The sequence below is a fragment of the Mus musculus genome, chromosome 16 (assembly GCF_000001635.26).
Source record: "Mus musculus strain C57BL/6J chromosome 16, GRCm38.p6 C57BL/6J".
NCBI classification, from domain to species: Eukaryota; Metazoa; Chordata; class Mammalia; order Rodentia; family Muridae; genus Mus; species Mus musculus.
In genome coordinates, this window is record NC_000082.6 from 21,560,965 (window position 1) to 21,577,600 (window position 16,636).

Genomic DNA, 16,636 nt, shown 5'->3' on the forward strand with positions numbered 1-16,636 from the left:
CTGGACAGTGCTGCTATGAACATCCTTGGCATGCAGATATTTTTGGGGTTCTTGCTTTCTTTTGGGTGTAAGAACAAAAGTGGGATTGCTGGATAAAGCAGTAATTTACAGATTGCTCCGTTCTGGGCCATGGATGCAGAGCCTCACTCATGCGTGCCAGGCAGGTACTCTAATGAAGTCCCTGCACAGCCCACCTCTTCAGTCGGCAGTGTGTGGGGCTGGCTGCCCTGTGGTCTCACTGACGCTCTCATCCTTGCCTCCTCCGTGTTCCCCTGCCTCCCCTTCTCTATCATGGTGGGTTTCGGGGGGCCCTTCTGCTCTACCCCTCTCTCCCTTAGCCTTTCCTCTTCTATCTCCTCCCACTGGTGCTGTCTGGCGTCAGGTGATCCTGACTGGCTGGGCATCGTTTCATGTACTTGTTTTGACCATTTAAGTCTTTTTTTCCTTCTCTTCTCTATCCATTTTACTCAAGCATTTGCTTTTCTGTTTCGTGACAATCTAATGTATCTCGCCATGAAGTCAGGGAATCCTTCTTAGGTGTGTTTTCTATTGTCTCACCTCTTTAAAACATGTCTCTTGAGCCCTTTCCCACACTCATTCCTCTAGTTCGCTTTTATCCAATATCTCTGTAGATAATTTGCCCACATTTTTTGATGCTGAGGTCCTCAGTTTGTGTTGTACCTTGGCCATCTTGTATTACACTGGCTTTGTAGAACCTATGTAAACACTTTTGTTGATGTTGATCAAACTAGACATTTAATTATTACTTTTGAATTGTTAGTATGTTTAATCAATCGAATTTTGTTGTACTTGGTGCATTTCGTGATTTTTTTTCTTAAATTTAGTGTTACAAGAATAATTTTGCAAATATACGAATGGCTAAGGGAAACTAAGAAGGGTGTTTCCCACTTGCTGTGGGGATTTGTTGGTGACACATAAGCCATTTCATAGTCTCATAACTGGTCCAGTAGCAACATCCTGCCTTTGGATTCACTGTTGGCGGTGCGCTAAGAAATCCAAGTATCTTCTAAGCGCACGACGTTGTGTTCAGTCTGCACAGGCAGCACATAGCTGACAAAACCACAGCCCTCCCTCGTCTGAAGCTTCAGGCCCATGAGGGAGACATAGGAGATAAACTGGTACTCCATGTTGAACAGAGTATGTCAGAGAGATACCATGGGAACAGCAAAGGAATTGAGAAAATTCCGGGATTAGTTGTAACTCAGGAATCAGTGTGCATTAGAAGGCATTATAAATGTGTGTATAGAAAGCCTGGAAGGGGCTTTGGGGCCTAGCATGGGAGTGTGTGGAAGGGGCTAGCTAGTAACCTCGGGGAGAGCACAGAGATGAGCCGAGTCTTGGCTGTGTTACTCAGGCAGAGTCTCTGTTTTTAAGGCTTAGGGATCTTTAGTGGTTTCTTGATAGAGAACAGAAAGGCAGGGTTGGCAGCCAGAAATTCAGTGAAGAGCCAGTGCTCCATCAGGGGACAGCTTGGAGGCACAGAAGGTTTACAGATAGAAAGAATGAACCAGGGGTACAGAGAGCAAAGCATCACAGATGAGAACAACTCATGAGTCAGGCATGATGGAGGTGATAAGTCTTTAATTCCCTGTGGAGATTAGGGGAGAAGCAGTTTTGAAATGAGTGGAATAAGTTGGATTTGGCTTGGGTACTAGTTACCTTTATTAAGCTGTGACGAGATATTTGAACAAAGTGACTGAGGAAGGAACATTTCTTTTAGCTCCTAATTTTTGAGTGCAATCCTTCAGAGTGGGGAGGGTGTGGGGCAAGAGCAGCTGCAGCTGTGGTGGCAAGAGCCTGAGGCAGCAGGTCAAGTGACTTTCAGTCAGGAAGAGAGGTCACTGACTGAAGCTGCTGCTGCCATCACTGCTGTCACTGCTCTCCCCCTTCCCCTCCCCTACCCCTCCCCTTCCCCCTCCCCCTCCTCCTCCTGCTCCTGTTGTCTGGACTCCAGCCCTTGGGGTATTGACACCCATGTTCAGGGAGTGTCTCCCAACTCTTTGGTTAAAACCTTTTGGAACACACACACACACACACACACACACACACACACACACACACACATAGGATGGAGTGCGGTTCACAGAGGCTCTGAGGAGATAGTGGCATATCTTTAATGGCACTTATCCTCTTACCAAATTTAGATACCAAGGAGGACATCCTGCTGAAAGGTGTTGAAGATACCATGGTAGAGACAATTGCTCTTTGCCAGAGAAATTCACAGAATTTGAATCAGCAGCAACGAGAGGTGGGTAGCTGATATATGCATAGCCCTTTAAACACTTGTTCTGTGTGGAAACTAGGAGTCAATTCTATTTCCACAGCCCTCCTAGACACCTGGATTTAATTCATCTGGGCTTTAGTCACTCTTTGGTGTTCCCAGGAGTGTAAGGCTCTTGGCGCTCCTGTCAGGAGTATCTGCTTTCTTTCTTTCCACAGAGGCCTCATGTCCATAGATTGGGCTGCCGAGTGTTAGGCGTGGGAACGCTGGGCCCCTGTGGCATCTGTGGTGTCCGTGCAGTCGGTGGAGTTTCTGTTTGTGCTGGGTGGTGGAACCATGTCCTTGTAGTCAGCTGTCATCTCCTCTGCCCACAGTGGCTGAGAGTGAGAGCTAAGCCCTTCAGGAACCCAGAGTGCAGCAGAGGGTAAAGAGCAGCTATAATATGGTGACCCTCAGCCTTGGCTACATGGAGTGGGCCTTGGCTACATGGAGTGGCCTGGGGGCTTTGGAATATTCATTCCTGGTGCTGTACCCCATATAAATTAACTGACCCAGCCATCAGTGTGTCCTAATGCTGTGTACTGATTATAGTGGTAGCCATGGTTAGAGGGCTCTGCTGTTAACAGTGGACTGAGCAAAGTTAAAGCATGAGCCCAAGGGAGGTCCGGCTGAGCATCGGGTGCAGGTGCTAGTTATGGCAGTGAAACAGCAGCTCCAGGTGGCTTAGGGTGGACAGCTGCTGAGTTCCTTGTTCTAGAAGCAATGTGGTGGTACTTAGTCACACAGCCCCACTCTCTGTCCTTGCCTTCTGGTGCTCCTGACTCCGGCTTCATGCTGGTAGCAGGGCCTAATTCCCACATCCTGGTTCTTGAATTGGGAACTACGTTTAGCTTTTCATATATATTGACTATTTATTTATATTAAAATAAAAAGTACATCTTGGATATGTTTGCTGTTTTCATAATTTATAATGTATTATGTTTTTGTCAGGGATTATAAAAAGTATGCATAAGGAACATATTTCACATAAACGTTAAAGACTTTCTGATAAGATAATACAAATACCTTTAGAAATCATGCAGTAATGCAGACCGGGAACTGATGCAGCAGTTAAAAGCCTTGCCATGAGCAAGAGGGCTGGAGTTCAGACCCCCAGAGGCCGTGTAAACCCCAGGGGGGGTGACTTCTGGAGGACTAGCCTTGTATACACTGTGGGTTTGACTGAGCATCTCCATTTGTACACACATGTGTGCACACATACCCATACACATGAATGCACACACAGCCACACACATGCATGCACACATACACATAAACATGCAAACACACACACCCCACAAGAAGAAGAAAAAAAGAAAGTCATAAAATATAGAAAGTTCGCAGAAAGATTTAAAAAGAAAAATTACAATAGAGTCTTGTGATAACCCAGAGATAGCCATCATCACCATTTGAGGAATATCACCCTGGATGTTTTTGTCTGCCCAGGCTGATAAGTTTTGGAAAAAATAAACCAAAGGATACTTTCTCTTAAACATAGTATGTTCTATCTTCTCTAGGAGCCAAGGAATCTCTAACCTGCATATAAATATCTCTTTACCTTGTCAGCTCCCAATAAACCAGCATCAGAAGGTCTGGGTAACTGCACTCGGTTAGGATTATGCGCTGTGCCTTTTACTGCAGTTTAGTTTTAGATCCTGGGATGCAGTGCCATTGAAGAACTCACACAAACTCATTCCATCGTATTTCTATTCCCCAGTCTTTGCTTTTATTCATCCTTTGGTTAGTTGATTATATTGCGGCACAGTTTTGAAAACAAAGCAGTTTTAATTTTGAACCTGTAGGTTGGGGACCAACCATGGCAGAATGCTGGGCCTGACACCTGAACTTAAAGCAGTCACTCTTCTGACCTGATGGTGGTTCTCTGTTTTACTGCTTTAGGATTCAAGACTGTAGAGCCTCACAGTATCTCCTCCACCCAGATCTCCCCATTTTGTTCATTCATCTTTTAGTTCCATGATTTTAAGACCACAGAATTCTGCAGTCTGATCCTTCAATATTTCAGTTTGCATTGGCTCAGTCATAAGTAATTTTGAAAGCAAGAGACAATTAAAAACATCTTGTGACCCTTATACTAATTGAAAACGTACCACTAGATCTTACTTCTTACATCTTTGTTACTGGGGCATCCTGGGATTGTTCTGTTTTATTGTGAAGGGCACATTCCTAAGTCCTTTATATCTTACAGACTTTTAAAGTCAGTTCTTTGAGAGATTCATATGATTTGTGCTAGTGATAGTCACACATTTCTATCCACTCAACGTTGTCTCTCCGTTTTTTTTTTTAACTGTTCAAGACCAGTTTTGCTGCCCAAATACCCTTGGATGTGTGGTCTTCACTGAGAATGGTCAGATTATATTCTTAGAGAAAATTGCTTCTCCTTCTGCCTTAGTTGGAGTTCTGAAGAGACACCATGACCAAGACAACTCTTACAGAGCAAAGCTTTTAATTTGCTGGCTTACGGTTCAGAGGTTTCATGAATTATTGTCATGGTGGGAAGCAAGGTAGCCCACAGTCAGACATGGTGCTGGAGAAGTAGCTGAGAGTTCTGCATACTGATCCACAGGCAGCAGAAAGTGAGACTGGGCCTGGTGTAGTCTTTTGAAACCTCAGAGCAACCAACCCAGGGCTACATGGATAATCTAACCTGCCTCCTTTCTGAACAACTTTCACAACAATAGCAAAGTATTTAAATGTTCATCTTTCTATGAATTTATTTTTGTGAAAAATCATTAAATTTAGGGTGTTTCTGTTTTTTATTCTTTGAGAACTTCATATAATGTATTTTGATCATATTTTGCCCCTTCCTCCGACTCCCTCAGATGCATGCTGACCTCCCTGTCCCCTCCCAACTGTGTCTCCTTTCCTTTTTTCCTAATGCACCGAGCCTGATTTATTTGAGCCATTAATGCTTTCCAGGGACTACACCCTTAACGAAATCAACTACTTTCCTTCCTCCAGAAGACAACAGCTTCAATAGTGCCTCAGTTATAGGTGGGGGCTGGTGACTCCTTCAGTTTGGGGGAGGTTTAATGGGAGTTTACTTTGTTTCTCTTTGTTTCACATTGAAGACAATGAAAGCAAGAACTATTGCTATAGACAGTGAGGCAACTAGAAGGTTGAAAACATCTGAAAGCTTGATAATAAGCAGTCTTGACTATCTCCCTGGGAAGGACAGCCAGAAAATCCAGCAGGGTGGAGCATTTCCTTGAAGCTTAACCTCAGGGCACTGGATCTGCAGTCCTTCTCCAAGGAGGCTGAGCACCCCACCTCTACATATCTGTTCTATGTCCTGAGCACCCCACTCTACAGAGTGAGTTCCAGGACAGCCAGGGCTACACAGAGAAACCCTGTCTTGAAAAACAAAACAAAACAAAAAAGGTAATTAAAAAAATCATCTTGATTAAATAATTTTATAAATCAAATTTTTAGATTTATTTTTTCTTTTCATAGTGACTTCCCAACCAGTCTCCCCTTCTCCACTCCTCCCAGCCCCCCCCCCCCACATCTACTCTTCCTTTATTTCTCTTAAAAAACAAACAATAACAACAAACACAGAAAACAGAGTAAGCATCCCAGGAATATCAACTGAATATGGCATAACTACTGTAAGGCTGGGGCACTATAAAGCAAATTTCAGGCTAAACATAATATGTAAACGAAAAGGAAGAATTAGGTATGCTGTGTAAAAATAAAGAGTTTCCAAAAATAAATAAATACATGATGTACCTGAAAAAACAAAATAGGGAGAGTATGAATGGAAGGTGGGGTACTTGAAAGAAAGACACATGAACACAATCACTGGCTAAAAGAAATATGGCCCCAGGTGGATGATCAGCAGCAGTTAAGCAGAGTAGCTTGGAGGGGGAGCAGAGGCAGCACAGTTCCCTGCCTGAGCTCAGTCTCGCTCGATGGTGTGCCTGAGTTCAGTCGCGCAGGACAGCTCGCTGGGAGCAGTAGGTGCTGGTGTGCTGTGAGACACCATACTCCTCCTCTGTTCACTGACCCTTCCTCAGGCCTCCTGGATGCTTGCACCAGTAAGGTCTTTCAAGCTACTTGGTTCAGGTGTTTATAAATGATTACCTAACAGTGAATTGCCAGACTTAATAGCTTGGTCTTTGTGAAGATTGGGAAGCACACTCCCTGGAGTGGGTGTTAGGACTACCACCTTGCTACTGTGTTACTACTGTGTTGCCTTTGGCAAATCACTTAATTTCCTTAAACCAAGCAAAGATACCTACCATATAAGGTTACTATGAGAGCAAAACAAAAAATACATGGAGGACATTAAGTAGAGTCCATAATAGAAGTAATAAATAACTGGTAAATCTGTTTACCTCTTGGTGACATTGGCAGTGCTGAGCTTTTCTTAACCCTTACTCTTAAGGTGTTACAGAATAGGAAACATAGCCTAGTTCTTATGTAGAAAAAGCTTTGGATAACCTGAGGACCAGGAGTGGAGGCATGGCTGTGGAGGGGGTTTATCCTTCCTTTGCTGCTTGTGAGAGCCTAGCAGGAAGCGTTCATGACTTGTTTGCACCCACACTCTCCATACATGAAAGGATTATAATCCTGCATCTTCCTTATGCTTCCCAAAGTGGATGAAGGTGACCTTCTGTCTTTTCCCAGTCTTTGATTTTGCCATTACTTGTTCACTTCATCTGCCAACACTATGCCGACGCTTTGGTTTCCCCTGATGGCACAGGCTCTATGGTTTCCACTGTTGGAGGCAATGATGACACCACAGAAGCTGTCCAGCTCGGCTGCTGCTCCTCATCCGCACTGTGAAGGTAAGCCTGTCGAAACCACAGGGCCAGGCCACTTACCGCACCAACCCACTTTCTGTCTGCAAAACCTGCTCTGGCAGTGACCATGCCCAGCCACACGCTCCCGTTATCTCCCAACGAGGCCATGTAGTCTCCATCTTGCCTTGTGCATTTCTTATGTGTGACACATACTTTATCCAGAAAATGCTTAGTCAACTGTTGCTGCATAGCTGACCAACAGTCAATTTTAAGATAGCAAACTGGCCCTGGTTAAGTAAGTTTCTGTGTAACGAGACTGTTTTCACCTAACTAAAAAGAAAAGCAAACTAGCCTTAGTGTTAACGTTTTCGTTCCACCAGCTCTGAAGTCTTTGACCATGCAAGTCCTAAACAGCATGGCAGCGTTCATCGCCCTCCCGTCCATCCTACAGAGAATCTTGCAGGTGAGCTCAAAGGGATGGGGAGGCTTGATTGATGTCTGTTATTTTACCAGGAAATGAGACTGAGGCTTATATCACCCGTGTTTTGTCATTGACTGAAGTTCTAACTGACCTTGAATCCGTCTTGCACGGTGTCATCCCCTGGGTATGGCCTTACCTCGCATTGCTTCCTTGGAGTTCAAGTACTACACATTTCCTGATGGTTGCAGCCCCTGGGAGACAATGGTCACTTATTTCTAGCTGGTCATACTTTCAGATTAAAAAGAAAAAAGAAGGAAGGAAAGTTCTCTAAAAATAAAGTAAATGTAAGCATTCTAAGAAATGGTTGTTATTTCAGTTTTCTAGCTCACTCTAAATATACTTCTATGTTGAAAACTCACCCCAGCTGTAAATTCTAGCTAGCCTTTTGTCCAGAGTTATTGTAAGAAACACTTTCTCCTGTTTTCTTTGTCATAAAGACTAGAAACGTTCTGGCTTCATAAAAAAGAGAACACTAAAAATAATGTGCGGTATATTTTTAGAAAAACCTGTGAACATTCTTGGAGAGAGAGCAGGGTTTAGGCTTAGACTCATCAGTCTTTCTTGTCTCACTTTGTGTGCAGTAGTCACACACACACACACACACACACACACACACACACACAGTCAAATAGTGACAGGATGTCACGGGTCTCTATATTGCTTTTGAATGTCCCCACCAGCTCTCTTTCTAAGGTCCCTTGAGTGTTCCTTCCCCTGTGCTTCGAGGCATCTGGGCAACCCATCTGATGAAGGGTTCTGCTTCAGGGGTCTAGCCCATCACAGAACTTAGGACCCAGGGTTGCTCAGTAGTGGAGCCCTTGCTTGCATAGTGTGAGGCCCTTTATTCATCCCCAGCACTGAAGGAAAAAAAGCATGAGTAGTATGTATGGGGGTTTTTGTTTATTTGTTTGGTCTCTTGAGACAAGTTTCACTGTGTAGCCCAGGCTAGCCTTAGACTCACAGAAATTTCCTACCTCTGCCCCCCAGTGTTGGATTCAGATACGGGCACCACCACACTCAGCTCTCAGGTGTGTGTTGGTTACCACATTCAGTCCTTGACAGCTCTCACATATTGAGGAATTCTTCAAGGTAGACTCTTTCCATATGTTTTAAATCTATTAATCACAAAGTTTGTAAACATGCAAAGTAACACCTCCTCCTCCGTAAGGCTTGAAGAAGTGAATCTAAGTCTCAGAGAAGGTTCTTTCCGGTATACACATTGTGCTTTATGATGAGCTTAGCCACACACTGTGCTATATTAAGTATAACGAAACTCTTTGCAAAGCATCATGTAACTTAGAAATGCCTTGCATTTCAAAACAGACCTCTTTGAAGCCTTCTTAAAATTGAAAATCTCAGCTTGGACATGCACTGGGTTCATGATAAAATCCTGCTCACAGCAGCGAGTAACTCCTTACCAGTCAGGAGGCTGCTTTGTTCTTAAACGCACGTATATGTTTTTCTTTGCTGTAATAACTTTGCCCCTGTATCATATAAAGTTTTTACATCTTTTAAAGATACTTTTATTTATAACGAGCTCTTGCTATATAAACGAGCTCTTGCAGTTATAAACATCTCTCTGACTGGGTAGGTGTGTGGCTCAGTTGATGGCCTGCTTGCCTTGCACGCAGGAAGCTCTGAGGCCAGTACCCAGCATCTCATCAAAGCCTTGTCCATGAACGCAGAGCCATCACCCTGAAAGCAGGGAAGACGAGAGAAGAAGTTCAAAGTCATCTTTGGCTACATAGCAAGTTCAGGACCAGCCTGGGTTACACGGCTCTGCCTCAGAAAAGTAAAAGTAAAAACTCTGTGACAAGGGAGACAAAGCAAAGGTTAGGGAAGTTAACTGTGCGCCCTGCCTGAAAGACAAACGCAACGACTCCCACAGTCTCCTGTTTCCCCATTCACATTTTCAATTGTGGCATTTGTGTTTTTTTCCATTTAACTCTGTATTTTTGAGGAACAAATTAATTATCGTGTCTTAAGTTTTTTTTTTTCACTCTGTTCACTGATTGCTTGTGTGTATGAAACGAGAGTCTGCCCCATAAGAGTTCTCATAAGAGAAAAGAATATGTCCAGATTCTTCTGTTGAAAGTGCTTTCTGAGGTAGCACGGGCCATCTCCACCCCTCCCCTCAGTTTGTCATCAGTTTCACTGGTTGTTATGTAGCTCACCCTATAGAATACCAGGCCACGGCCTCAGGTCTGTTCCACTGCAGTGAAGACCTCATGGTGTATGACATCATATGCCCAGGGCTTGTACAAGAGGGAACGATTGCACCCCTAGGAAGAAGCCAGCGTAATTCAGAATGACTCCAGTTCTTCAGTAGCAGTGCTCAGGGGAACAATAGGGTGTCTCTCAGAAATGCCTCAGTAGTCCTGATATGTCTTACTTGTCTGGTGTTACCTAGAGTGACCTTTTATAGATCCCAGCATTCCTGTACTGAGGACTTAGTTGGGTGATAAGCCACACCCACATCATACAGGCTTGGTGCCCAGTGTCCTCTTGATCCCTGAACAGTAAGCATCCGCAAAACCCTGTTTCTAAGCAGGCAGGCATGGTTCTGAGCTTGCTCGGTTCACTGTTCCTGGGTGAGGACGAGTCTCTGGCTTCCACTCTGTATCTGTGGGGAGCCAGTGTAATTTTCATGTTCATATTAATCCAGCAGCCTCCAGGGAGAGCGTAGGGAGGGACATTTATTTAGACACATAATTGCCCACACAACTGAGATAAGTTGATTTTTCCAGAATAGATGGCCATAAGCTGAAGATTCTTAGATTGCCATGACTGGTGTGTATTTATTTAAATTGATGCAGGGGCCTGAATTATATAGCTTCTCTAGGAACATAAGTGTTTGATAAATAAGGAAGCTTTTTTTAAAAAAAAAAAGATATATATATATATATGAATACACTATAGCTGTTGTCAGACACACCAGAAGAGGGCATCATATCTCATCACAGAAGGTTGTGAGCTACCATATGGTTCTGGGAATTAAACTCATTATCTCTGGAAGAGAAAACAGTGCTCTTAACCGCTGAGCCATCTCTCCAGCCCCAATTAGGAAGCTTTAAGGAACCCATTCTCTAACTCTTAAGTTAGAAAGGCATCACTGGGTGGGTCAGGTGAGGTGGCTCAGTGGGCAAAAGGCTTCGTAACAAGCTTGGCAATTCTAGAACCCATGTCGAGGATAAAGCTAACTCCATGACATTCTCCCTGGCTTCCACACACATGCTGTGTGCACACATTGCCCCCTTTTCTCTCTCTCCCTCTTCTTCCTCCCCCTTCTCTCATACACACAATAATAATAAATAAAATCCAATTTTTAAATGGATACTGAAGTCATTCTTGAGTTCTAAGAAGGCTGCTTCTGAGTGTCCTACTGAGGAGACAGTGAGCCTGGTGCACTTTCTTTCACAGAGCCGTGCTCCTACTTCAGATAATACTTAGTTGGAAAACAAATCACATCCGTGGTAGAATGAGTTCCAGAAAGATGTAGGGGGAAGCGGCAACTGCATCTTTTTCCAGCGTGCTTTTGAAATTGAATGTGGGCACCAAGTATGTCTTCCTGCACAGTTAACAGCAAGTTACAGGGAGACACCAGCAGCTTTTTTATGAGAACTAGCCGGATTCTGCAGAATAATTATGAGAGCTGGTGTCTGTCGTGAGCTATCCTTGAAGCGGAGCACTCACCTTGAGTTCTATAATTAAGGTGTCGCCTCGGCATGAGTAGTTTTCCTGGTCTCCCTCTTAAATTACACATATTGAAGTACAACGTCCTGAAGTAAATATAGAAATGACCTATAAAGATGTCTTCTTTTTTCTCTGGATTTAGCCTTTTAAGATATCTTTATTCTTCAATCTCTCTTGTCAAACTCCAGAACCTTTAATACAGTCATACGTTTATGGGCTACATTATGGGTTAGAATAGATGTTAAATTGGGTTTTTATAGTCCTGTGCTATCGATTGCCACTGTGGCTCAGAAATGAGTGTATCTAATGGGAGCTTCACCAAAGCATAGTTCAATAAGAATGAAAGACATTACATAGATTTGTTTTTAATGCAAGAAAACTGAAAAGCCGTATGGATGTGTGGTGTGCGTTGTTTTTCCAGCAGAGGTTGTCAGCCTGACCAGCGATCTTTAGTTCAGTGACGTGCTCTCCAGCTGAGACAGACCTAAGCAGATAGGACCTGCTCACAACCTAACTCAGTGTAATTCCTACGAAATACAAAGCTGTTTTATCCCTTTCTTTTCATCAGCATAATCTCACAGCTGGAAGGACTAGAGGAACCCATGAGAGACAGCTCCATGCTACTCTAGAAAATACCCAAACTGGTGCTAGTCTCCTGCTGCTAGGCTACACTGCCCAGCCTTCCAGAGCCAATGTTAGAAGCCATGACTGAAAATTGGGCAACCATTAAATTCACCCAAGTTTCCCAGGATTTTTTTCTTTCTAAGCTCAGCTTACAGCATGACTTACCACAGAGTTGCCAGAGACATTTCTCTCAGTCATTAGTTTATCATTCACTTTAGTTACCCATATTTTCCAGCAAAATTGTTTGTTTGTTTATTTGTTCATTTGTTTTTTATGTATCTATACCTGGGAGGGCAGCCCACACATGGGAGACTATGAAAACTTCATTTCTGAAGTTTGTATATGCAAAGTGCAGCCTTTTGGCCTAATCAGTTCTTTAACACAGTGTGCTTGCTCTCAGCCTCACTGAAGGTGCTGGAGGATGTTGGGGTGACCCTGCAGCCCTGTCAGGTTCTGAGAACCCCATAGAGATACAGCCCCTTATATAAAAGTGAGTTTGCATGAGACCTGCCACATTTTTCTTGCTTGTTTGATTGTTGTGACTCTGTAGCACAAGCTGGCCTCAAGCTCAGTATCCTCCTGCCTCCACCTCTCCAGAACTAGAATCTCAAGTTGCCTGGCTCTCCTTACCATGCCTATTACAGTGTAAATGATATGTGAATAGTTGTGTAAAGCCATGTTTATTTAGGAAGCAGTTACAATGCAAAAAGTCTACACATGTACACACACACAGTCACTCTGCTGTTTGCTGTGTGCACTTGGTCAAATCATATGCAGGTGCCTGATCATGGGGGTGGGACAGACAGTATGAAGTGCTTCCCTCATACTGTATTTGGCATACTCTACCTTTAACAAGCAGTATCTGCTTTGATCTTTGCTGTGTGCCTGGATTTCTCTATTTGACAAAGTCATTTGTGTTGTGCGTAGCCTCTTATTAGAACTTGACCTGCTCATTTGTTAGCGATCCCTAAGACTGTAATTATCAGTCTAGTAAAAGATACAGTTTAAAGGGGCACAAAATATGCTAAAGATGAGAACTGTATAATACATTTTGGATGGGGCAGTTTTGCCATACCTGCAGCCATAAACATATCTTTTAGTCCATAATTTCCCTTTCTGGAGAAGTTCTCTTAAAGGAGTCAGATTCACTCCATGATTATCAGCTTTGACAGTGAGTGGGGAGAAGACCTTGGACACAAGAGCCTGGAATGATTAGAAAAAATGTTATATTTTAACATGATTTATATTCTGTAGTTACTCAGAAATATCTGATGATGTCAGAACATATCATTAACTGAAAAGTAGGCAAGCGACGGACGACCATATTGTAGAGGCTAAGAAGTGCATCCTCTTTCATCCATTCCAGAAGCGAGGCCTGCCGATGTCAGCAGCCTCTGGATGGGTAGCTCGTGCTTTTGACGTTTTGGTCCACTTAGTGTTTGGGGATTATGCATAATAAATAATGGCTTGGCAAACCTACTACAGAAAGTAGTAGAGAGGCTTTGAGGTTCTAAATAGCTGTGGTTTAGCATTGATGGCTTTATTAGGAGAAAAAAAAAACATGTTGAAAGCTGTTTGTCTCCAAAATTGGGGGAATTTAGTTGGTTTTAAGCCAGAGGTGGCAAGATGTGGGTGCTGAGGGGATGATGTACAGATTCTGGTGTTGCTGGACACGCTGGTTTACATGCAGTGGATGAATGGTGAGGATTGGTGTCTTCTGTGGGAAAGAGAGGCGGTAAATAGCTAGATTAGACTTGCAAAGAAGATGACCGTAGAAGGGACTTGGGTCACACATTTATTTTCCAAAACAGTTGGGATGTCCAGAAAGAAACAAATTAAGCATCGTCTGGGTACGTTCACAGAAGAACAAGTGTGTTGGGACTGTAAATACGTGGCTCATCCTGTAAACCTGACACTCAGGAGGATGTTCAGGAAGAACAAGCGTGCTGTGACTGTGGCCATGGCCACTGTTAGTGTGGAAGCTGGCCATGGTAGCCCCTACCTGCAAGCCTGGAACTCAGGAGGATGGCAGGTTTGATGCCAACCTGAGCTACGGAGTGAGATCTCAGGGGAACAACAGCACCCACCATAGCAAGCGCGAAAAATGGCAGTAAAGCACCAAGAGTTATAACAAGTACTTTTTTTTTTTTTTCGGAATAGGACCCAATTTATGGAAAAGGAAAGCTTGGAGAAATCCAGGGCCTTATTCTGGGGATGCTGGACACCTTCAACTATGAGCAAGTGAGTAATAGCTGCTTGCATCCAGGTTTGTCTTAAGTTGGGAAAGAAATGGTGTTTTTCTTTTCTATTCTTTCCTGTCCTTCTGTTTGAATATTTTTGGATCTGAAAATTACTACTTACTAAAATAGGTACATTCGGATACATATGCACCTTTCTCTACTTTTAAGTTTCTTGCTAACCTGATTTATGTACAGAGAAAATACTCAGGTGCATCTTACTTGGCTTTTGCTTCATTGGCAATCAGACCAGTATTTTAATTTCAAAGTGGAAGTGGGATAAACTTTTGGGAAAATGATTAATTAAAAAAAAACCTTTAGCCGGGCAGTGGTGGTGCACGTCTTTAATCCCAGTACTTGGGAGGCAGAGGCAGGCGGATTTCTCAGTTCGAGGCCAGCCTGGTCTACAGAGTGAGTTCCAGGACAGCCAGGGCTACACAGAGAAACCCTGTCTCCAAAAACAAAAACAAAAAAAGGAAAAGAAAAAAAGAAGAGGAGGTCAGTACAATTATAGAAAATAGCAAAGAAAAACTAAGCGTTCTGAAACATTACTGCCACTAACTAGAAATTGTAATTCTTCTCTTAACTCAGAATTACTTAAAGCTTTGAAGATTCAGTTAGAGACAGCTTGACTTTGCTTACTCTTTTCCTTAAGAAAAGTACAGAGTGCTGGTGTGCTGGTACAGAGTCTGCTTTTTGTTAAGAATTTAGGAGTAAAAAGAAAAATTGAGAGGCAGAGTTTTTCTTAAACCTTTTCCTTAAGAGTTGAAGTTTTGCCCCATATGGCGTGGGGGGGGGGGCTCAGTGCCCCCCCAGACACAGATGCAGGGAAGTAGGAGGGAGGCTGGGGAGGTCTGGGTGAGACTAGGAAAAAATTAGCACATCCTTACAAAAAAGTTTCAGGTAAAGTTAAAGAGTTAAACTGTAGAGCAAAGCAGTGGGCTGTGCGCAGGTCTGTCTTTCCCTGACTACGTGGCTCAGTGATGGGTGTGAACACTGAAAATTGATATGGCATGAAAGCACTTTACAAGCATAGGCAGCCCTACAGTGACCTAACGTGCTAGCTGCGGAATGTCTCAATGACAGATGGCAGGGTCTTGAGCAGCTTCAAATGACTTCTAAGTGCTGATCAGAAAATGAGATCACTGCCCAAGGGAGATGAGCACTGAATAATGACCATTATTAGCTTTCCAGTGAGCGGGTATTTGAAGCACCGCCATGCAGCATTCTCCGTAAGAGGCCAGGGCTCATCCCCTCCTGATGGCTGTTCTTACCCCAGCCGACAGCCATCAGGAGGGGAGTTATAACTGCAGTGAATGGATTTGGCCTTGTCGAGTCATCTGAAAGCCATCCGGACTGCGCTAGGCCACAGAAGGGCAGCGCACGCGTTGCTTAGGAGCGAGTGGCAGGCTTGAGCATCTCAGTGTCCGAATCCATCATCACTGCACACGAAGGGCTCTGCGGGGCCTGAGTCTGGGTGCTGGGTTGTCTCTCTGTTGAGTGCTCTGGTTTCAGCTGTGTTGCTCTTCATCCATCCCCGTCGTTCATTTTAATCCTTTCTTTTGTTTTGACCTATCATAGACCTTGCTAGAAACAACAGCCAGCCTCCTGAACCAAGATCTCCATTGGTCACTGTGTAACCTGAGAGCATCAGTATCCAGAGGACTCAATCCCAAGCAGGATTACTGTTCTATATGTTTACAGCAGTACAAAAGACGCCAAGAAATGGCTGATGAAATTATTGTCTTTAGGTAAGAGAGGGAAGAAATGCTAACTCTCGGGGCCGTGGTAGCCAGGCAGTAGTACATGTGATCATGCAGCCCCAGTCAGCCATGCAAGCAGTGGGCAAGATAGGCAGAGTTCCTTCCCCACTGCCCTTACAGTCTGCCGGGGAGTGGGGAGGGAATTAAGGGTCTCAGACAGTATGTGAGTCCTGTAAGTCAGAGCCAGGATGAAAAGTTCACACAGGGCAGTAGCATGGGAGATTGCAGTGTTTCCAGGGGGCAGTGCTATGTTGAGAAAGTGCAGTAAGGGAATGCATTCTCTCAGGGATGATCTGTGAGCAGGACAAGAGACACAGCTGGCTGGCTGTGGAGAGACGAATGCATTCACACAGACTCTGAAAGCTGTGACCATCTTAGTGCGTTGGCTGTGGAGGTGGAAACCAGGCCTCTGGCTTGATAAATGGGGTGAGCGTGGCATCCCGGTCTGAGGAGAGAACAGTGTAAGGAACTGAGACGACAGGAAACTTGTCCTGCGGGTCTGGAGCTTGAGGTGGCTTTTGGATTCTGAGCAGGGCTATCTAACACATATGCTCTCATCAGAACTCGAGAACCATGTTTAGGAGAAATAGACATTTAGGAATCAGCAACACACTGATAATCTTTAAACCCTAATACCGAGAGAGGGGACATTCCATACACAGGTGACCCAGGAGCACTTAGCACCAGGATCAAAGACAGTCTGTCCTATTAAAATACATGAGGAGAGACAGCACAGTATGGGTCAGAGTCAAACTTCCTGAGTTTAGATATCTTAGTCACCTTATGTGTTGATG

At 43.9% G+C, this 16,636-nt stretch overlaps 1 protein-coding gene across 6 annotated transcripts in view; it reads left to right on the forward strand.

The window, feature by feature from the left end:
- Vps8 (VPS8 CORVET complex subunit) overlaps positions 1–16,636 on the forward strand; it is a 221,564-nt gene that overhangs the window by 137,847 nt on the left and 67,081 nt on the right. For all 6 annotated transcript variants that reach the window (NM_001285893.1, NM_001285894.1, NM_001081366.1 and 3 more), the window contains 5 exons: positions 2,166–2,269; positions 7,005–7,089; positions 7,425–7,507; positions 14,003–14,083; positions 15,661–15,830. In NM_001285893.1, coding sequence (NP_001272822.1) covers positions 2,166–2,269; positions 7,005–7,089; positions 7,425–7,507; positions 14,003–14,083; positions 15,661–15,830 — 523 coding nt within the window. The remainder of the gene's footprint in view (positions 1–2,165; positions 2,270–7,004; positions 7,090–7,424; positions 7,508–14,002; positions 14,084–15,660; positions 15,831–16,636) is intronic.